Genomic DNA, 22203 nt, shown 5'->3' on the forward strand with positions numbered 1-22203 from the left:
TGACTACAAAATGCCATCATACTTTTAACTATCTCACTCCCCAAACCTCATCCCGTGATGTCACTGAGCCTTTGAAGCCTTCAGTTCCCCCATTTTCCCTTATTGCTCAGAAATTTCTGACTTTCCTCTCATCCACATTCAGGGCCAATCCCCAGGGACAAGACAAACGTTTGATCTCTGTTTTGTCAGGGAAAGGGATGGGAACAGATTTTATTTAGTATTTACTAAGCACCAACCATGTCATATACATTACAGTTTTCCATCTTTGCAACAATTGTAAGAGGTAGTATTATTTTTAGAGGACTGATGGGAAACTCAAGCTTAGAGAGATCTTCCCAAGTACAGAACACAGGTTTGTCTGATGCCAGGGCACTGTACCATGCTAGCCACTTCGGTTCTCTTTTTTCCTTTACCTCTGCTCTCTCCACAGCCCATTTGTGGCTAATCTGATGAGGTACCTTCTCTGCTTGCTCAACCTCAACAAGCCCTCAGTGCTGCCTGGCAGTCCCACCACTGCCATCTCCTTCCATCAACTCCTCCTGGGCCCAACCAAAGCCCTTAACACTCTCCTAACACCACAACTTCTTAAACTCCAGCCACAAGATGACTCTACCTACTGTTAGAGGAAAGAGGGGTCAACAGGTGTAATCAGGTAGAAACTGCTCCCCTACCTACTGCTTAGTATCTGGACCCTTCCATGTCCTGGGCTCACCGTCCACCTGTATACCTCTAACATGAAGCTTCTCAGGAACAAGTACCACTCAAAGGCCTCCTGGACCCAAAATCACTCAAAAGCTTCCAGAAAACAGCCTCAAAATCACTCCAAAGCTTCCAGAAAACAGCACATATCTGAGAGTTGGTACATTCCAAGTAGTCACTGGGAAGATGGGAAAAGAAGTGGATCAGGGAGGTCATCTCCAGCACTTCTTCTCCCTCTAGATTCTAAACCCTCAAAACAAAATGGAAAAGAGGCAGAGAGAAATTCACAAGGCAGTGCTGGAAAAACACTCACTATGGGGCCTGGCCCAGGGCAAGAGCTGATTTTAGTACTGGTGCAGACTGTTCTGTGTTGCAACTACCCTTTGCTCTGGGAATAGTAACTCTGTTATTATTCTCAGGGCACACATGAGATAACTGAAGTCTCTCACTGGGTGGTCCAATGCCAGTGCCCCAGTCTCTTAGATCCTAATCCACTTGAAGTAGTAACACTTCCAGTACCTGTTCTGGACTTGTGACTGTCAAACTGTTGTCTGATAGGACATGTCTTTGCAAGGGCTTCTCAGTGACTGGGGGAGCCAATTCCTGATGAGATCTCTCTGGCTCCTTAACCAATCCCTGGTGCCTTGCTTAATGGGCTCTTTCATTCCTTCTCCATTCTGTGAGTCTGAAAACCCAAGGTAAGAGGAAGTTCCCCCTCAGTACCCAAGAAGTAGCAGGGGACTACAGCAGGGCTGTCTTTGAGTGACCTCTACATCCCCGGAAGTCTAACAGGAATGAGCCCTCAGGGCAAAATAAGACACCAAGTGTTAATGAAGAATATGGCTTTTCCTCCTTCAGACAACTGGCTGTACAAATAAAAACGTTTGGACTTCCCTGGTGGCGCAGTGGTTAAGAATTCGCCTGCCAATGCAGGGGACATGGGTTCCATCCCTGGTCCGGGAAGATCCCACATGCCGCGGAGCAACTAAGCCCGTGCGCCACAACTACTGAGCCTGCGCTTTAGAGCCCTTGAGCCACAGCTACTGAGCCCACGTGCCTACAGCCCATGCTCCGCAACAAGAGAAGCCACCGCAATGAGAAGCATGTGCACCACAATGAAGACTAGCCCCCACTCGCCACAACTAGAGAAAGCCCTCACGCAGCAAAGACCCAACACAGCCAAAAATAAATAAATAAATAAATAAATAAATAAAATAAAAATCCTCCAATGGTCCAGCCTGTGTAAAGAGGGAACATTATCACTGCTGGGAAAATATTATGATGCAATGGCTGGATAATTTTCATTCTGTGTGTGTGACAGTATGTGAAGTATACACACATGATTTAAAGAAAAAAACCTAAACAACAACAAACCCTGATGCCTGTATATGCACCACTCAGCTTAATAAATCAAGTATTCCTAGTGCCTTTGAAGCCTACTCAATGCCCTTCCGCAAAGGCCCTCTCTCTTCCACCCAGAGGGAACCAACATCCCAAATTTTATGTAGCTTTACCATACTTCAATGTATCTATAAACTATATATGATTTAGTCTTGTCTCTTTTATTTTCATACAGATGGAATCTTAATACGTGTGTTCTTCTGTGACTTGCTTACTTCTTTCAGCATCCTGTTCCTGAGAGTCATCCATGCTGTAGGTAACACGCAACTGTGGGTAATATGTATGTTGTAGGTATATGCTATATAATTCATCCATGCTCAGTGCTGCAGAGAACTTTCTCTTTTAAAGTGTCCCTCAACAGTTTCATATCAGCACAAGGGAACACATGAGAGGGTGCAGAATGAAGCAGATGGCCACTGCCTGGGCCTTCCCATCACAGGAAGGTGAAACTCAGCTTGGTCACCAGAGTTCTCAGACTTTATGTGTCAATGGTACCAGCATCTCTGCTCCTCAGTGCTAAAAAATCTCTGCCTGATGGAAAAAATACTCTGGAATCTGTAAATTGCTACAGGGATAATGAAGGTGCTGCCTGAGGGCCAACCATTCACTGAGGCTTGCAGGAAATAGTAGATATATGGTCAACTGATATTCAACAAAGGTGCAAAGACAATTCAAAGTAGAAAGGAGAGTCTTTTCAACAAATGGTGCAGGAAAAAATGGATATTCCCATGTAAAACAATGAACATCAATTCATACCTTGCACCAGATATTCTGCCCATTCGCACCAGCCACAGTGGAAAACCTCATACTTCATAGGGATGGCAGGTAGAGTTCTCAAGATGATTTTGCCTCATTACCGGGGTAAAATTAGTCCTAAACTAAATGCTGCTCTGCTTCCTGCCTAACAAAGCTTAAAAGAAAGGCCCAGAAGATAAGAGTAGAAGAGAAATAGAGCAGTTATTATCACTGTATTCCCTATGTTCGCGGCTAGAGAAAAGACTGAACCATGTTAACCTGAGACATGAAAGATGTAAAAAATGTCTAAATTGAACTTCTAGAGATGAAAAATACAATTTCTGAGAAGAAAAAAACACTGGATAAGACTAATGACATGACAACTGTTGAGAGCTTAGCTACTCCGTGGTACTGGTGCCTCAGCATCCATTTTGTTTGGCCAAGCGGGCTGCACAGGCCTTAAACTGACACTAGCCCCCTCATGTGAGCACATGCCCTAGACAACAGCCTGCAGAGTCACAAGCAAATGTAAGTTCCTGATATGACTTTCCCAGCAACCCTTGTCATCAACAGTCTCCCCTGCCTCCTTAGTGCCTTCCCCTTGTGTGCCCCTTATATAAGACCTCCATGGAGCTTACCAAAACCCCACTCTTTTTGGTTTGAATTGACCAGTTTGGCCTTAGTCAAAAGGCTAAGGAATCCCAAAGCACTCCAACCCACAGACCTTAATAAAGGCATGTACCCAGGTCCAGCCTGCACCTTGCCTTGACCACTGCCCCCTGCTCCCCGCACCTCTGTGTAGCCCCTCAAGGCATGCCATGTACTTCCTCCTGGACCTGTAAGTAATAAACTTCTTTATTTCAATTTCTTTCGTGGTCTTTTGCTGAATCTGGCTCACCATTCAGCAGCCTGTGTTCCGTTTAACAAATGTTAATTTAACAAACTCGTAACAACAATGCAGAACAAAAGATTAGTAAATCAGAATATGTAGAAACTATGCAAAATAAAACACAAAGAGAAAAAAGACTAAAAATAATTGTACAGAGCATCAGGTAGCTGTGGGACAACTTTAGGCAGCCAAATGTATGTAATTGGAATCCTTGAAGGAGAGGGGAAAAACTGAAGAAATAATGGCCAAAAAAATTTCCAAATTTGAGGAAAACTCTAAATCCATCAATTCAAGAAACTAAATGAATCTCAAGCATAAGCAACATGAAGAAAACCACACCAGTCACAAAAAGATCAGATTGCTTAAAAATCTGTGATAAAAAGAAAGAAAATCTTAAAAGCAGCTGGTAATAAAAGACACCTTATATAGAAAGGAACAAAGATAAGAATGACCGTAGATTTCTGCTCAGAAATAATGTTAGCAAGAAGACAGTGGAGTGGAGCAACATCTTTGAAGCACAGAAAGAAATGGTCAACCTACAATTCTTTACCAAGTGAAAATATCTTTCAAAAGCCTCAGGGTTGGGACTTCTGAAATGGCTGTGAGGAGTCTGGAAAATTCTCTCCCCAGGAAGCAGCCATAAAACTGGACTGTCAAAAACAACTAGTTAAGGACTCTGGAAATGGACCAAAGTTATACAACAAAACTGAGAAGCATTTAAGGAATTCTACTGAAGCTTGGTAAGAACAGTGGAAATCTATGGTATTTTAGCTTGGGGCTATTCACATTACCTCCCTTCCAGCTCTGTGGTGCAGAAGTCTTATGAAGGAGAGAGGCTGGCCTGTTGGAGTGGCTGACTTTATTTGGGGGCAAAGCACAGAAAATTCCATACATAGAGATATCAAAAACCAAAGCAATCCAAGTGGCAAACATGGGACTTCCCTGGTGGCGTGGTGGGTAAGACTCTGCGCTCCCAATGCAGGGGGCCCAGGTTCGATCCCTGGTCAGGGAATTAGATCCCACATGCATGTCGCAACTAAGAGTTCATATGCAACAGCTAAGGAGCCGGTGAGCTGCAACTAAGGAGCCCGCCTGCCGCAATTAAGACCTGGTACAACCAAAAAAATAAAAAAATAAATATTAAACAACAACAACAAAAACAAAGTGGCAAACATTCAGAGAAGACCAACATACCAGAGATCTCAATGCTGGCTGGTACAACCAGACAGAAATGTAACAGGAAAATCAGAGGATTGAGACCATAGATGACAATTTTGTCTTTACATACCACAAGAAAGATGTGTTGTAAGGCACTGTCCTGGTGCCAGGTGCACCAAGAGACATGTACAAGAATGCTCATGAGAGCACTGTCTGCAATAGCAAAAAACTATAAACAACCCAAATGTCCATCAAGAGTCAAAAGGATAAACAGCATATTTTCATACAAAGCAATCCTATGGAACCACGAAAATGAATGAGCTATAAGGCTACACACAATAATCTGGATGAATCTTAGGAACAGAACACTGAGCAAAAAGAGCAAGTCCCAGAAGAACACGATAGAGTATAATCCTAATTTGTGTTAAATTCAAAAATAAGACATTGTTTAGGGATATAGGCATATGTGGTAAAACTCAAAAGCAGGCTCCTGAGGATTAGGTACTGGGCAGCCTGCCTGACCAAGGTCAGCAGGGTAGGGAAGAAAAGGGCATATAAAGGAAATGAATGAAAAGGAAGCTGCATAACAAAAAGTCTTTTGATAGCAGAAGTCACTAACTGGGAAAGGGAAAAGATACCAGAGCTGGAAACATTTCAAGGTAAAGGAAGTACTATTCTTTTTGCCCATAAGTAGTTCACTGGGCCATCCCTAGACCAAAAATCAAAAGACCTGGACCACCCCCCCAAGTGTCACCACTAACTTGTACTATAACCTCAGACCCATTTTTCACCTTCTATGGGGCTCAAGATACGAAGATCAATCAAGATAATGCATGCTGATGAGCTCTTTAAATGCCTTCAGAGGATGGGAACAGATAAATCTCAGTCTCAACTCCAGGCAGATTTACCTAGACCCTAATGACATTTAAGCTTCAGGACCCCTCACCTGCTCAAGCCCCTTTTTCAAGGCCCAGAGAAGAGACCTAACCCTTCTGTATGTACTATTTTTCCTTAAGAGAGCCCTGAAGTGGTATAAACTTCAAGCCCTATAAAACTGACCTGAGCCCTAATGCTTAATACACAGCCAGAGGATACTCCTATTTAAATTCTCTGCTCTATTGAAATTTCCTGCCTCAGAAAACCATCTCCTAAATTCAAACTACATTTTCCTCAGGAACTAAGAAAGTGTGAAATCTAAGCTCTCAAGTGTGTGACTAACAAGGCCCCAGAAATTCCTGGCTTTATTCGTGTGTAGAGACCTCAGGATACACTGAATCTTGCTGGATAACTCAATACAGTGTAAGATTATTTTTCTAACAAGGACTTTTGCTAAGAAGGTGCAAACTAATTTTGGCAAATATCCTTGCTAAATATTATAACTGGCTCAACTATGACACAGCACAACCACCTCTGTGTTGTGTCTACAAGCTGATTTTAAAACATTACGCAGCTTTGCCTCAAGGCTGGGAGTACTGTCACACACTCTCCTGTCTTTAGCAAATGTTCCTAACTTCCTGGTTTTTTGCACCAGGATCTGGAGAGGCAGAAATGCAGGGGGCACAGCATGATAAAAAATGCTACCTGGCATTTTGTGGATCGAAAACCAGGACTCCTTGTGCTTTATCTTCTATGACAACAGAGGAGCCAAGTTTAACCAGTGATCTGAGACCATGGAGAGCAACTTATCACTGGAGAGAATATTTTCAAGAAGAACAAATTATCCAGAGAGGGAATTTGCTTAGTAAAGGATGAGGAATTTGTAGAGTAAGTCACAACTCCTCTTCCACAAAAAAGGCTTATCTAACAGGGAAAGAATAGGACTCATAAGAAAATGTTATTTTGAGGAAACCAAAAAGGAGCATGGAATGAATCCCCAGGAAATCCATGTAAGACCAACACAGTTCTTGAGAATTTTACATCAGCAGAAACACTGCCAGCTTGGACTGAAAGGGATAGAGAGAATAGAAAAATGAAAGGAAAAAAAAAAAAAAAACAAGAAAAATGAAAGGAGACTGTTGGACCCCCAAAATTCTAGCGGCAAGAAGCAGGCTGATAAAACTAGTCAGCTACAAAGCGCCACCTTCATGAAAAGGAAGGACGACAGAGGCATAGCCACAGACAAGAGGGCAGAGTCATGAGGCTAGAGGGCAAAACTAAGAGTTTAGAGGGTAGAACCAAGAGCCCCGGGGGCAGAACTAAGGGCCATGGAGGACTATTCCTAGGCCTTGAAACCTAATCTTGGAACTGGAGTTTGTCTAGCTGAATTTCAAAGCTGCCTTGGGGTTCGGACTCCTTTTTACCTTTCATTCCCCCCCACCTTTTTTTTTTTTAAATTAATTAACTAATTAATTTATTTTTGGCTGTGCTGGGTCTTCATTTCTGTGCGCGGGCTTTCTCCAGTTGCGGCAAGTGGGGGCCACTCTTCATCGCGGTGCGCGGGCCTCTCACTGTCGCGGCCTCTCTTGTTGCGGAGCACAGGCTCCAGACGCACAGGCTCAGTAGTTGTGGCTCACGGGCTTTGTTGCTCTGCGGCACGTGGGATCTTCCCAGACCAGGGCTCGAACCCGTGTCCCCTGAATTGGCAGGCAGACTCTCAACCACTGTGCCACCAGGGAAGCCCCCCCCTTTTTAATATGAATGTCTATAACTGTTATCCTATGCCAGTCCTACCTTGTATGTTGTGAGGGCTGGGGCAGATAACTTGCCTCTAATTTCACAGGCCTACAGATGGAAAGGAATTGTGTTCAGGACCTGTACTTTATGAATTAGCTCCAGAGCCTCACCTACAGCTGATTTAAACAATCTTGATGATGAGATTATGGATTTTTCAGTTGGTGAGATTTAAGACTCTGAATTGTTACCATAATGGAATGAGGCTCTTGGGTGGGGGTGATTATATCTTGCATGTGAGAATCGTGGGGCCCAGAGGGCACACTGTTATAGGCAGAAATTTAAAACAGCCCCCATGATCTTCATCCTCTTAGGTTACTCCTGTATTCATGTAATATTATATGGCAAAAGGGAGATTATTTGATTGGGCCTCCTCTAATCACATGAGCCCTTTATAAGCAGACTTTTCTCTGCCTGGTAGAAGAGGAGTTCAGAGAGATTAGAAGTGTGAAAGAGATTCAACACAATTAAGGTTCTTTGTTGCTGAGATGGAGGGGGTCACAGGGCAAGGACTCCTGGGAGGAGGAGCTAAGAGTGGTCCCAGTTGATAGCCAGCAATGAAAGAGGCCCCTCAGTCCTACAGTCTGAAGGAAATGCACTCTGCAAACAACCTGTATGAGCTTGGGAGCAGGTTCTTTCCCAGAGCCTCCAGATATAAGCCTGGTTAATGCCTTGACTTCAGTCTTATGAAACCCTAAACATGAATCCAGCAAAGCCTTCCTGGACTTCTGACCACAGAACTGTGAGAAAATAAATGCATGTTGTTTTAAGCTACCGAATTTGTGGTAATTTGCTACACAGCAGTAAAAAACTAACCCAGGTTTTGTTTTGGCCCAACAGAACCTATTTCTGGACATGTTGCTGCTCTAGCCCATTCTGAGAGCAATCCTCAGGCAGCAGCAAGAGGACCAGGTGCAGTTCTGGCACCAGTCCTTTCTAGCACAAGTTTCCTCATCTGGAAAATGGACAGATCAAAAGAGAAAAGCTGTAAGAAAACACTTCTACACCAACAAGTTTTTTCAGATATCAGATGTATTATTACAACACTCATGTTGAAACCTATGAAAGAGGTACCCAGACAGAGTCAAAAACAGATAAGTCAGAGCCGCTCACCTTCCTCAGGCCAAGACTGTGGATTACTAGAATAAAGATACGCCCCTTCTCCTCTAGTTAGAAAAGTGCCCAGGAAACACTCATCTCCCTTTAAAAAACAAACATAAAGAGCAGGTGATTTACAGCATAAACATTCAGAGAATCAAAAGTCCTGCCCAAGTTAGTCTGTCTACAGAGGCTGCTAAGTCAGCCTCAGATTTACCCAACTTCTTTCATGGCCTTTGGCACTGCTTGGCTCTTTGCCATGTTACTGGTATTCGTGACTCGTGCTGAGAAAAAGAATGTTAAGGTCCTCTCTGAGTCTAGGCACCATGGTCTGCAATGCTTGTTCATGTTCCCATAGATTTATATCCTCTGATAAAAGAGGCAGCTTCTCCTTGGCCTAAAGCCTTGACCTCTTAGCTCTACATGTCTAGGCCAATTTGAGATCTGCATGTATGTATGTATGTAATTTATTTATGCCGCACCACGCGGCATGTGGGATCTTAGTTCCCCGACCAGGGATTGAACCCGCATCCCCTGCACTGGAAGTGGGAAGTCTTAACCACTGGACAGCCAGGGAAGTCCCTGAGATCTGCTTTTAAAAGTACTGGGAGATTTTGAAAAAACATCTAAAGGTTTAAGTGGCAGAAAGAATCCCTCTAGTTTGTACCCCATACATGGTTATTTCTAGAGCTCTGCTGGGAAGAGGAAGAATACAAAAAGGAACTGAGACAAGAAGGTACAGAACCTTTAGATTAGCAGTAAGAGGAAATATTTTAAGTTGTTTTTATAAATTGTTTACATTTCATTTTGATATGATGTTAACATTAAGAATAAGAAGGCTGCTTACCATAACCGATTGCTGGGTTTTCTCAGAAAATTTTGCTTCAGTATCTTCTACCTGTGTCCAAAAGGAGTGCAGATTTTCAGTTTACTACTTCAAGGGCAAAACTCTGCTAGGTCTCCCTTGTGTTCACATATTTCTAAGAGAGCAGTCCCTCCACCAAATCCAGTGTTCTCAGGCCCTGATGGCTGGCAGAGCTGGCTGCTGGTCACAAAGCTCAGAGCACCAGGCCATGATGGGCTCTCTCATGGGGACCTGAAGTCCAGCTAAATGACCCTATGATATGTGGAGAGGATATGTTAGTCTCCACTTACATTTCACTTAGGAGAAAACTATTTTTAGGGATGAAGGAAAGAGAACATTTTAAAGTATTTTGAATGTGTTCTCATTTAAACATGTTCACATTAGAGGATGACTCTTGCTCTTCTCTATTCATGTCAGGATTGTAGAAACAGAATATAAACAGATTCTGAAATAGGTACTTAGACCATTACTAGACTCACTGCTGTCATATTTTCTGTGTCCCAAGGCACCAGAGTTTCAGACCAAGTCCCACAGATGAAGATGGGACCATTCCACATGTAGAGACGTGGTTGTAAAAATTCAGCAGCAACTACTCTGACCAGAAAAGCGAGCACATGATCCACTTCTCACCTTCCGTGTGACCTTGGACAGGTTGGTCAATTTCTAAACCTTAGTCTCCTCATCTGTAAAATGAGGGTGTTAATTTCTTCCTTTCACAATTTAACCGGGACCCAGATAACTGAGTTCCTTTCTTTTGGAACTTTTCCAAGATTATAAGAAAGTTAAAGAAACTAGATTCGTCTGTATAAAGAAAAAGAGCAGAGATAAAAACTTCTATTCCTGAAAAGTGGCTAGGTAAGGATCTGACATCCCACCAGGACCCAATGAAGAGGCTCTTCCTTAAACGTTCTCCCCAGTTTCTCCACGTTTATGTCCACTTTCACCTGATGAATGACACTAACCAGCCAGGAGCAGAATCTGGGTATGGCAGCTGTCAGGATTATGAAGCTGGTTTCTGTGGTAACAGTGCCATCTGCAGGAAGACCACAGATATGCCGGTTACTGCCCACCACCAGAGCCCACCATGCAGGCCCCAGACTACTTCCCTTCTCAGGAGTGAGGGCTCCTCTTATTAGTATACAGAGTCTGAGGCCTTCAGAAAATGAAAACTTACTCATCTGGGTACAGGGAGTCTAATGAGGGGATGGAGAAAGGCTTCCCCATGTGATTAACTCTATTCTTTTTACGCCAAATAGAAATACATATTTAAATAAAGAGTCCATTTTATCTATACTTTTAATTTTTGTCAAGGTAGTACAGATGTATATATTAAAAACCAAACAAAACATTATCAAGCTCATCCTACTAGCACTGGATATTATCATTCTCTAGAATTTTTTGCTAACATAATGGGTAAAAAAACCAGATCTAATTATTATTTCAAATTGCTTTTTTCCTACTAGTAAGGCTGTACATATTCATATATATATATATATATATATACATACACATACAGTGGACCCTTGAACAATGTGAGGGCTAGGGGTACTGATCCTCTGCACAATTGAAAATCCATGTGTAACTTTACAGTCAGCCCTCTGTATCCACAGTTCCACATCCACGGATTCAACCAACCATGGAACATGTAGTTCTGTAGTATGTACTTACTGAAAAAAATCTGTGTATACGTGGACCTGTGTAGTTTAAACCTGTGTTCAGGGGTCAATTATGTGTGTCTGTGTATGTATAAACATTAAAAAAAATATATTTTTAAAATATTAAAAAATTTTTTTTGTTTTCCACTCTGGTAAACTGCCTGCTCATATTTTTTGCCCATTTACCATGGGGTATGTCTTTTTCTTATCAATTTATAAAAGCTCTTCATAAATTAGGATATATACCCTTTGTTTATTTTAAGTATTCTAATATTTTCACCAGTTTGTTGCTGGTCTTTTGATTTAGTTTATGGTTTATTTTGCCAAAAAAATATATATACATATAAACAAGTTCAAGTTTTGCCTTCCAAAGACGACATACACTTACCCTTTTCTTTAACCAAGATCTGAGATGTCAAAAATGATTCTGAGAAGACCACAGATCCTAAGCACCCACTTCCTCCCAGCAAGTCAGGAATGTCATAGATGGTCATACAAGCCTGTATCAAATAAGAAACCAGAGTTAGTCCAGTTGTCAGTCCTAAACATACAGGGAAAGATCCATAAGAAACAGACCACAAAATACTAAGGCACATGGCAAAAGAATACTGGAGAATTTCTAAGGAAAACTCAAGTATATCTTGAAATACATCTCAAACTGGGAGATGACTTCAGGATCACCCAGGCTTCTTGCTCCTTGGTCAGAGGCACACGTGGGCTAGATGAAGAATATCTTTATGTTTCTGTAAATTCCCTCAAATTGCTTATCCTCCCTAAAAGGCAATGCAACAGCCTTCCTTCTTAACCATGACCAGTGTCACATCCCAGTGTGTCCACATGCTCATCCACTCATTCTTTGGTTTGGGCTCGAGTTCTAAACAAATCTGGAAAGGGGGATACATGTCTTCATGGATATTTCTGGGTACCTGTCAAAACATGCAAATGCTCCTTTCAGTACCAAAAAATTAAAAGAAAGCTGTTTGAGCTTTAATGGCCAAGACAAATAAAAATAGAGGCTTCAGTAGGCCAGAAAAAAACTAGAGCAACTCAGAGAAAGCTCTGAATGGCTGGTAAGAAGGCTATAATTTAGTTAAAAACCAGTGAAAATGGAATAATTCTGAGATGAATCTAGCAGAGGAAATGCAGAAATTGGTACAAGCCAGAGTTAGAGTTTGAGATGACCATGAAGATCTGGTGAAGGACATAGGATAAGCTGCACAATGAGCACTCCCAGGTCCCTGCCCTTCCTGGCCTGACGATGCTGAATGGCCAGGTATAGAGCTCCTAAAGCCAAAGCTCATTTTCACACATTGTTGTCCTCATATGGGATCCCTGCTCTATCCTCAGTACAGAGATAAAAGACCTAGGCCTCTTGATGGGACTGCTAGATTCTCAAATAAAAACAGATGGCAGGGGAACTCCCCTGGTGGTGCAGTGGTTAAGAATCTGCCTGCAAATGCAGGGGACATGGGTTCAATCCCTGGTCTGGGAAGATCCCACATGCCACGGAGCAACTAAGCCCATGCGCCACAACTACTGAAGCCTGCGCGCCTAGAGCCTGAGCTCTGCAACAAGAGAAGCCACTGCAATGAGAAGCCCATGCACCACAATGAAGAGCAGCCCCCGCTCTTCACAACTAGAGAAAGCCCGCGCAGCAATGAAGACCCAACGCAGCCAAAAAGAAATAAATAAAAAATAAATAAATTTATAAAAAAGAAAAAAAAAGATGGCAGAAGAGTTGAAAGGAAAAAAACCATAGTTAAAGTCCTTAATCATCCATGTTGTCGTGATAAAGGAAAGGAATGTACAAAAGTGACAGATAGGCTTTATATTTCAGTTAACTTTCTGATTAGGCATGACAACTGGAAGGTTTATTTAAATTTGTTTCAAAGAATTTTGAGTATCTGAAGACACAGAACCTTCCTGGGCTACATGGTTCCTCTTAAGTGACAATGATCAGTTAGGTTCCCAAATCAATTAGGAAGACAAATCCTGTGGTTTCCTAATCCCCCACTTCCCTATTTGGCCTCTGGTGTTGAGGAAGGGGAGAGAGGACATTAAAAAGAATACATGTAGTAGTTTTTAGACACTTGCTATGTACTTCCCACATGTGGCATGGGGAGAGAAAAAATATGAAGCATGGTTCCTATCTTCAGGAAACCTATAATGTATAGCTGGGGAGACAAGAGCATTCTTACATAGAAGTCATCATGTGACACATTACTATAGAATTACTCCCTAATTTATGTAATTTACTCCCTAATTATGTATTCCTATAGGAATACAGTACTTGTAGGGAGAAATCAGTAGGGTAGGCTTGGAGGAGGAGGCAGAACTTCATCTCTGCCTGGAAGGGAGGATAGGATTTGGACAGAAAGCACCAACATCCTATCTTTTCTTTCCTACTTCATTAGCTGCTGCTGAATGTGTACTTAACACAGTAGTATGATTCTACTGGACCGCTAATCACCTTCTCCAGTGCAAAGCATATTCCAGAGCACTGCACAAGAGTCTAAGAAGAGAAGTCAGGGAAACTAAAGTCCAGCAAGGAGACAAAGTATTATTACCTAAATATCAGAAAGTATTTCCCAGTGTCTTAATAATGTCACAAAAAAGTCTCCATTAGTTCTAAAAGAACATCACCACAAAATACTGACAGAGACAGGGAGCAGGTATGTCATAAACACAGAAACTACTCACAACCTCAAAAAATTACCCATGTTGTACTACTCTCTGTAGATGAGATAACACTATGCTTGTCCCCTGGTGATGGCAGTGGGCATGCATTTGCACCAAGTCATCCACACCTGCCCACCCAGTTCCCTATGACCAAAAGCTCACTGAAATTAAGGTTCAGGCAGTAGCCACAGAATGGACTGAAGGTACAACTTGTACCATATATACTACAACCAGAATCTTGGCTGGAAAAAAAAAAAAAAAAAAAAGAATCTTGGCTGGATGTCCACCATCCTCTTATGCATTGCTTGCCAATTTTCTTCATATCAGGATACACTGGGGTAAATAGAGGATTTGGATGTGGCTGGGAGCAACTGGTTTAGAAACCCTGGCTCCCCAAGACCATGCCAGCTCACCCCAGGGACCAATATTTCTGCATCTCTAAACCCATTTCCTTGGCCCATTAGTTCTGCCTTCAGCACGTAGGTCAGAAAGCTCTGCTCTCACTACCCCACTTCACAGGAGACTCAGGCCCGGTTTTTTTTTTTTACGTTAGTTTGTTTTTATTTTCATAAGCGCCTGTTAAATAAGGGCATAAGGACTTCCCTGGTGGGGCAGTGGTTAAGAATCTGCCTGCCAGTGTAAGGGACACGGGTTCGAGCCCTGGGCCAGGAAGATCCCACATGCCACGGAGCAACTAAGCCCGTGTGCCACAACTATTGAGTCTATGCTCTAGAGCCCAGGAGCCACAACTACTGAAGCCTGCGTGCCTAGAGTCCGTGCTCCACAACAAGAGAAGCCACCGCAATGAGAAGCCCATGCACCGCAACGAAGAGCAGCCCCCACTCGTCCCAACTAGAGAAAGCCCGCACGCAGCAACGAAGACCCAATGCAGCCATAAATAAATAAATAAATAAATAAATAAATAAATTTATTTATTAAAAAAAAAAAGGGCATCAACACAGGCCTTGGAACACAGAGAAGCCACTGAAAACTTGGTCTGTGTTGAGGTAGGCTTGTCATCAGCTCCCATATAGCCTTCCATGTGAGGTCAGAGAAACCTCAGTCACTTGGAGGAAGCCTTTCTAATCTCAGGAAGAGGTGTCTACCACCCCCACCCCCTCACCCCCCCAGCTAAGACTCTGCACCCAAGGGGCGCCTAGACATGGGAGTGTGGATGTGGTAAGCCTTGTACAGCTGCTGGACACCCTCAGAAAGCACAGGCTCACCACCACTGCAGCTGGAACAGTCCTGAAAGTAGACTAGTTTTCTCAGGTAAGGGGTGGGCTGCCTAAGACTCCCACCCACTCCTACCTCACCCCTTGTAGATGTCCTCTACAGGCCATTCCCTGCCAGCTGACCTGTAACAGCTCTGCTTACCGTCTTCACAAAGTATAAGCTATCTTCACTGTCCAGAGGCACAAGTCTACAAAAGGAAATTGATGGGAGAGACATATATTAAATTTACAGTGTTCTCTTTTTTTCAACTTGGAAGCAACTCACACTCAGCTCTCTCTCAGGGATTTTCAAAACACTGGGTTGCATGTATGCAGAATTCCACTTGGAGGGAACTAGGTCCACCCCCCAACCCACCCTAGTCTTTCAGTGGGAAGCATTCAGGGCAAAGGGTCTCATCTGAGCACAGCCACCTCCAAGCCCAGCCCTGGAGTGATGCCACTGCCAGGTGTAGAAGGGTGAAAAGATCATCCATGCCAGCAGTTACAAGGTAGCTGCTCTTCTTTTTGCTCCTAACTTGCCCCCAGTGAGGACACACCATAAACATATACTTACCTTCCCTGATTATTCACAGCATGTATATGAAAAGCCATCTTGGAGCTGTAGACCCAAAACAAAATAAAACAAAAGTCAGTCTGCTTTTGTGACCACTGTGTTGGCATCCTCCCCAGACACCTGCCACTGCAGTGCACCTGGGCTGTTCTCGCACAGCCACCAGTGCGGTGTGTGCCTTAGGGTATCATGCCATCAGCAAACATGGGGTCAGTGTCTGACTCCAGTCATGGCCCTGCCTCTGTGCAGATTCTCAGGGCTATCTTGACTCTTGGACAGAGCAGGAGAGAACTATGTGACTGCTGTCCATGGCAGATTGAGAGTAAACCTCTACTTGCCCCAGGCCTCTGGCCCACAGCTTGACATATTCTCCTGCTCCTCCTCCTCTTCACCACCTTTGAAGTCAAGCTGCCATCCCTGCTCGGAGTCAGACTGCTACCCACAGTCAACTGCTATGTAATAACGGGCATGGTCAGGACTTCAGAACTGAGGAATAACCAGGAAACCCTTTTGGCATCAACTCTTTTTGTAAAAGAAAGTTTCTAAATTGAATTAAGTTTAATTTTTTTGCCTTAACAAGTACTGGTCAGTCATATGCTAACTTCCCATGTTCCTCTTGGGAGAAGATTTGCTAATTTCGTGCAGTTTGAGGGAAGTGACCACGTGAAGAGAAGGAAGTGGGGCTCTTGGGTGGAGGACTGGCCCTGGAAGACTCTCCTCCTATTGCCTGGAATGTATTCTCTCCTTGTTCTTTCCTCCAGCCAGGGTGGTACACCCCATGCATAGGAGGCCATGGGATTGAGAGTGTGGCCTGCCCTAGAAAGGCAGAGTGGGTTAGGCAAGGCCCCGAGGACAGGAGGAATGGAATGACTTTGTCAGCCATGCTGATGGTAAGAGAGGAGAACCCACTGAGACAGCAGCTACCATTCACTTGCCCAATCACTCTACAGGGCAGGAAGATGATGAAGCAGATGCACAGAGAGCTCCCTATCTTGCCCAAGGTCACACAGCTGGAAAGCAAAGAAGCTTCCTTAAACTCAGGTCTGCCAGGAACAGACAGTGCAGGTCAGCACACAGTCTTAAGGGACCAAATTTCCTCTAGCCCTCCCCTCTCATGGTCAGAGCTACAAGATTCAGAAGACCCAGAAGAAAGGAAAAGAAACCTGAAGCAAGCCTACAGCTTTGCACCAAAGAGTTCTGGCTCTTTCCTACACTCCTGGAGCTATAGCAATAGAATTCTTCTTGTTAGATCATAAACTAACTTAGTTTTCCAAATGTTCCTTCTCACTACCCAGGGCTGCAGATGTAAGAAAATGTGGGGTATGGAACTGACGTACCACAGGGCACATCCCAGAAGTGTCCTTAAAGAAACTCTCTGATATTGGTGTCTTTTGTCTCCTTCACAAAAAAGTACACCAAGTCGTCCTCATATGGGACAGAAGGTTGAGAGGACTGGGTTCAAGAAGGTTTAGCTATGGACAAAGACTACACAGAGATCCATTGTGATATGCCAGGAGATGTGTGATGGGAAGACTGCCAGGAAGCCAAATTCCCAGACCTTCTAGACCCTGAGACATGGCCAGGCTCAGGGGTTTCTACCATCTGAGAGGCAGATGAGGCCCAGGGCAACTCTCTTCTAAGCAGTGACCATCTTCATGTGCCCAGGGCCCCTAATCCTAACAAACCTCACCACTCATGCCCCCAGCTTCATCTTTCTAACCTCTGAACTGTCTGTCAGAGGTCTGAACTGTCTGAACAGTTCTAATACTGATCTGCCTCCCATTCCAGCCTCAGGCAGTGTGTCTGACTCTCAAACAGTTCCTCCATCCTTGGCTCCTTGGCCTCTCAAATAGAACCCTGATCATGAATGACTCTCCTTCACATATCTTATTGATTTACTGGAATATTTCTCAAAGGGGAGACAGAATATCAAATACAAAGGACAAAAGGGTTTTTAAAACACAAACATTAAAGAAAAGCTTTTATAAACAATATCAGCTATTGCTTACCGTAGGGCTGCCTTAAACTGCATCAACTCAAAGGAATTTAACCCAGATCCAAAGGTCTGCTCAGCTACCTCCTTGGCCTGTAAAATCAGTAACGAAACAGAGACAATTAGCTTTCACAGCAGGAAAGAATACACTTAGAAGGGCCCTTCTCACATATGGCCAGGAGAACACTTCCCATCCCCTCTAAGTGACTATTTTGTATACATCAATAGATTAAAGTGAAAACATCTTGTTAGGGGAAACAGGAGCCTGCTTTCTTCGGGCTGGGTTCACATGAAAACACTTCATTCAGGCAGGTGGGCATTGGAACCTGATCTGGTGACCTGTAACCAGCTGGGACGGTGCCATTATGAGGCCTGGAAAAGTGCTTTCTCCTCCCCTCGAGAGATCACTGCCCTCAGTGTTTCTGCCCAGATGCTAAGCATATTCAAATAACTAAAGTTATAAAAAATCAGTTAAAAAACAAAGGTGCAGAACTGATACTGAAGAATAACCTACTGTTTTGCATAAGCTTTCATCTAAAGGGCTGAGAAATCCCAAGTACTGGGGGAATCAAGTTCAGTGAGGAGGGAAGGTGACAAGGAACTGGTGACTAGGCGATAGTCTCTTTGATATCTACAACACAACCTTTCCAATGTCAAACGGTTTGCTTCAGGAAAGGTCCTATTGGCACTGGGAGGCATCAAGCCAACTCGTTCTCATCTGTCACTGGGTCAGATATAGAATCCAACTCAGCACAGCAGGTTAACCACAAAACAGCAAGGAAGTAAACGGTCAGAGAAAGGAAACACATGTGCCTGTCTAGGAAAGACAAGTCAGAATTTCTAATCTTCAGTTAATTTTTTAAAACACAAAATTATAGGAAATCAAACTATGTAGCTCAAAACAAACTTATCTAACTTTATTAAAATTCACAGTAGAACAATCTATATTTTTATTTTTTAACTTTTGAAAGCCTTTTAAAAAACTACTAAGTAAAACAATATACTACAGAATGATTTTTTTTTTTAACACAACCAGATATCTACAAAGAAGTGCTGATTAGCTGTCATTCATAAGGCAAGCTCAGCACACTAAAGGCATCTCTTTGGTGCCCAAGTTCACACACAAAATTAAGTACTATAAGGTGTCCAAATTAAAAACAGATCGATAAAAAGTTTCACATTAAAATAACTACTAAGGAAAGAGAAATGCGGTATTTAAATTACCTTTGTTAGACTGGAATTTTTAGCATAACATACAATGGCAGCCAAAACAGCCTCAATAACAGCAGCATATACCTGTGACAAGAGCCTACTTTAAAAACAAAAAATAAGGGTTAACTACAGCATCACAAGGTTTCATCATAAGCTGCGTGCACATAAATGACATTCTCTAAGAAACAGATTTTTAAACAGAATGAGAAAAGTATAATAACAGAACTTGTTGATTTCTAGACCTTTTAAAAGCTATGTGCCCCATTCCAATTTTTACTTTGCTCTTGTTAAACCATGATAAGAATCACCTTTTCTTAATTCTGCTCAAAAGACCAACCCTCCCTGTTCGTGATCCAACAGAAGAAAACAGTGTAGATTCCCTGACCCTCTATGAGGACCCAAAAGGTATCATGACACAGACTTGCTGCTTTTCCAGGAACCAACCACAGCACACCTTCAAGTTGTCTCCTCCCCAGGCCTGCTAAGGGCTGGCTGCTACTGGAACCTCAGGGTGGGAACCCTCAGGGGGCAAAAGAGATTATCCAATTGAGGAGAAGACTCGCTCCACTTAAACGAAAATTTTTTTTTTTAAATTGGGGTATAGTTGCTTTACAATGTTCTGTTAGTTTCTGCTGTACAGTGAAGTGAATCAGCTATACATATACATATATCTCCTCTTTTTTGGATTTCCTTCCCATTTAGGTCACCACAGAGCACTGAGTAGACTTCCCTGTGCTATACAGCAGGTTCTCATTAGTTATCTGTTTTTTTTTTTTTATTTTTGGCTGTGTTGGGCCTTCGTTGCTGCACACGGGCTTTCTCTAGTTGCAGCGAGTGGGGGCTACTCTTCGTTGCAGTGCGCGGGCTTCTCATTGTGGTGGCTTCTCTTTTTGCAGAGCATGGGCTCTAGGTGTGCAGGCTTCAGTAGTTGTGGCACGTGGGCTCATTAGTTGTGGCTCGCAAGCTCAGTAGTTGTGGCTCATGGGCTCTAGAGCACAGGCTCAGTAGTTGTGGCACATGGGCTTAGTTGCTCTGCGGCATGTGGGATCTTCCTGGACCAGGGCTTGAACCCATGTCCCCTGCATTGGCAGGCGGATTCTTAACCACTGCGCCACCAGGGAAGCCCTAGTTATCTGTTTTATACATATTAGTGTATATATGCCAATCCCAATCTCCCAGTTCATCCCCCACCTTCCCCGCCCCCCCACCCCGCCTTGGTGTCCATACGTTTGTTCTCTATGTCTGTGTCTCTTTTTCTGCCTTGCAAACAGGTTCATCTGTATCATTTTTCTAGACTCCACATACACGTGTTAATATATATTTGCTTTTCTCTTTCTGAGTTACTTCACTCTGTATGACAGTCTCTAAATGCAAATTAATAGCCGGAGACCACTTTCTAAATAGCTCACCTGATCCAGAGAATAGAGTATGCTTTTGAGGGGAAGCATCCCCTGCTCCTGCCCAACCTTGCTCTTCCTATCTGACTTCACACTTCCCAAAGACATTATAAGAAGGTTTTTTTCTTGGGACTTCCCTAGTGGCGCAGTGGTTAAGAATCCGCCTGCCAATGCAGGGGACACAAGCCCTGGTTCGAGCCCTGGTCCAGGAAGATCCCACGTGCCGTGGAGCAACTAAGCCCGTGGGCCACAACTACTGATGCTGCACTCTAGAGCCCGCGAGCCACAAATACTGAGCCCGCGAGCCACAACTACCGAGCCTGCATGCCACAACTACTGAAGCCTGAGTGCCTAGAGCTCGTGCTCGGCAACAAGAGAAGCCACCGCAATGAGAAGCCCACACACCACAGCGAAGGGTAGCCCCTGATCGCTGCAACTATAGAAAGCCGGCGAGCAGCAACTAAGACCCAACACAGCCAAAAATAAATAATAAATAAATAAATTTATTTAAAAAAGGAAGGTTTTTTTCTTTGCCAGACAGGGAATGCCATGAAGATTCCTAGAAAATCCAAGTCTGGTTCCCTTTTGGGCAGGGTTTCTCAATCTCTGCATTTTGGGCCAGCTAATTCTTTGTTGAGAGGTCTTCCCTGTGCATTATAGGATGTTCAGAAGCATTCCTGGCCTCTCAGTAGTAACCTCAGTTGTGACAAGCAAAAATGTCTCCAGACACTGCCAAACATCCCTGGGGGTGGGGGGTTGGGGAGGAACTGGTGGGAGTGATGTGGTAGAACTGCCCTCGGTTGAGAACCATTGCCTTAGGGGAAGGAGACCCAGGGTCTTATTAGGATAATTACAGAGAGAAGGGGCTCATCCACAAGGCCTCAAAGGCAAGGGAGGTGTTTGGCAAGTAACTGCCTCATCTAAGAATATGTTTATTTTTAAGCCTGAGAATCTCGTACCAGGTAAAGGAAGGCGAAAGGACTTTTGTAACAGGGAAGAGCAAATTCTGACTCCACATTGGTTCTGTTTCTTTTACTTTAACCTTTGCTTTTCATTGCTTTTGTTATTATTATAATCACTATCTATAGCTGTAAGCATACATAATGGCCTGCCACAGGGAACCCTGACCCTCTGCCTGACTGTTAAACTAAAAGGCCTTTGTTCAGCTCACAGAGAGACATTCTGACCCTGCCCACCTGTGAGTGGCTGCAGAAAAGAAGAAATTAACACAACCCCTTCCCAGTGCAGGAGATATTCTGCAAGACAAATGGCCTTTTTACTTTACTTCTTCACCACATCTCCCTCTCTGATTCTATAAAAGAAACTGGCATCCAAACCCCGGTAAGATGGTTTTTTGGGTACACTAGTTTGCCACCTTCTTGGTCTGCCGAATAAAGTCTCTACTCCTTGCCTCAACACCTCATGTCCCGATTTATTGGCCTGTTGTGCGGCGAGCAGACCGAGCTTGGACTCGGCAACAGTTTGATAGCAGGAAGAACACAGAAATGATCTGGTCTAACACTCTCATCTTACAGAAGAAACAAGCAGGGCCTGTAGAGGAACTCAGGTCTGCTCTCAGCCTGGTGCCTTTCCATTGCGCCACACCACACTGCCAACACCTTCAATTTCCTCCTTGGCTCTCACACCACACCTCTGCATTGCAGGTAAGAGATTTGAATAAGGTAGAAGAAAAAGAGAAACAACACATAACAAAATGACAGCTCCAAGGTTCAACATATCCTGAAGATTGTTGACCAGGCCATGGCAGAGGGGTATGTCTTGGCAGGAAAGTGCCCGGCAGGGACACTGCCAAAGAGCTTGGCCACTTCCAGGTATGACAAGAATCCTCCACATCTCAACACTAAGGGCAAAGATTTATAGACGTCAAAGACATATAAAGAAACCCTTACTCCCTCCCTCACCCAGCTTAATTCAAACATCACTCAGTACCAACACTGGTCAGGCCA

At 43.6% G+C, this 22203-nt stretch overlaps 1 protein-coding gene across 3 annotated transcripts in view; it reads right to left on the reverse strand.

Annotated features, from left to right (window-relative positions):
- The window catches only part of C15H20orf194 (chromosome 15 C20orf194 homolog), a 147407-nt gene that overhangs the window by 52104 nt on the left and 73100 nt on the right, over nt 1-22203 (reverse strand). For 2 of the 3 annotated variants that reach the window (XM_036826166.1, XM_036826164.1), the window contains exons 13-20: nt 18852-18939; nt 17644-17720; nt 15638-15682; nt 15227-15272; nt 11559-11670; nt 10478-10548; nt 9498-9548; nt 8666-8753 (exon numbers count right to left, since the gene is read on the reverse strand). In XM_036826166.1, coding sequence (XP_036682061.1) covers nt 8666-8753; nt 9498-9548; nt 10478-10548; nt 11559-11670; nt 15227-15272; nt 15638-15682; nt 17644-17720; nt 18852-18939 — 578 coding nt within the window. The remainder of the gene's footprint in view (nt 1-8665; nt 8754-9497; nt 9549-10477; nt 10549-11558; nt 11671-15226; nt 15273-15637; nt 15683-17643; nt 17721-18851; nt 18940-22203) is intronic. The other variant, XM_036826165.1, reaches the window with a different exon arrangement.

This window comes from Balaenoptera musculus, chromosome 15 (assembly GCF_009873245.2).
Source record: "Balaenoptera musculus isolate JJ_BM4_2016_0621 chromosome 15, mBalMus1.pri.v3, whole genome shotgun sequence".
NCBI lineage: Eukaryota > Metazoa > Chordata > Mammalia > Artiodactyla > Balaenopteridae > Balaenoptera > Balaenoptera musculus.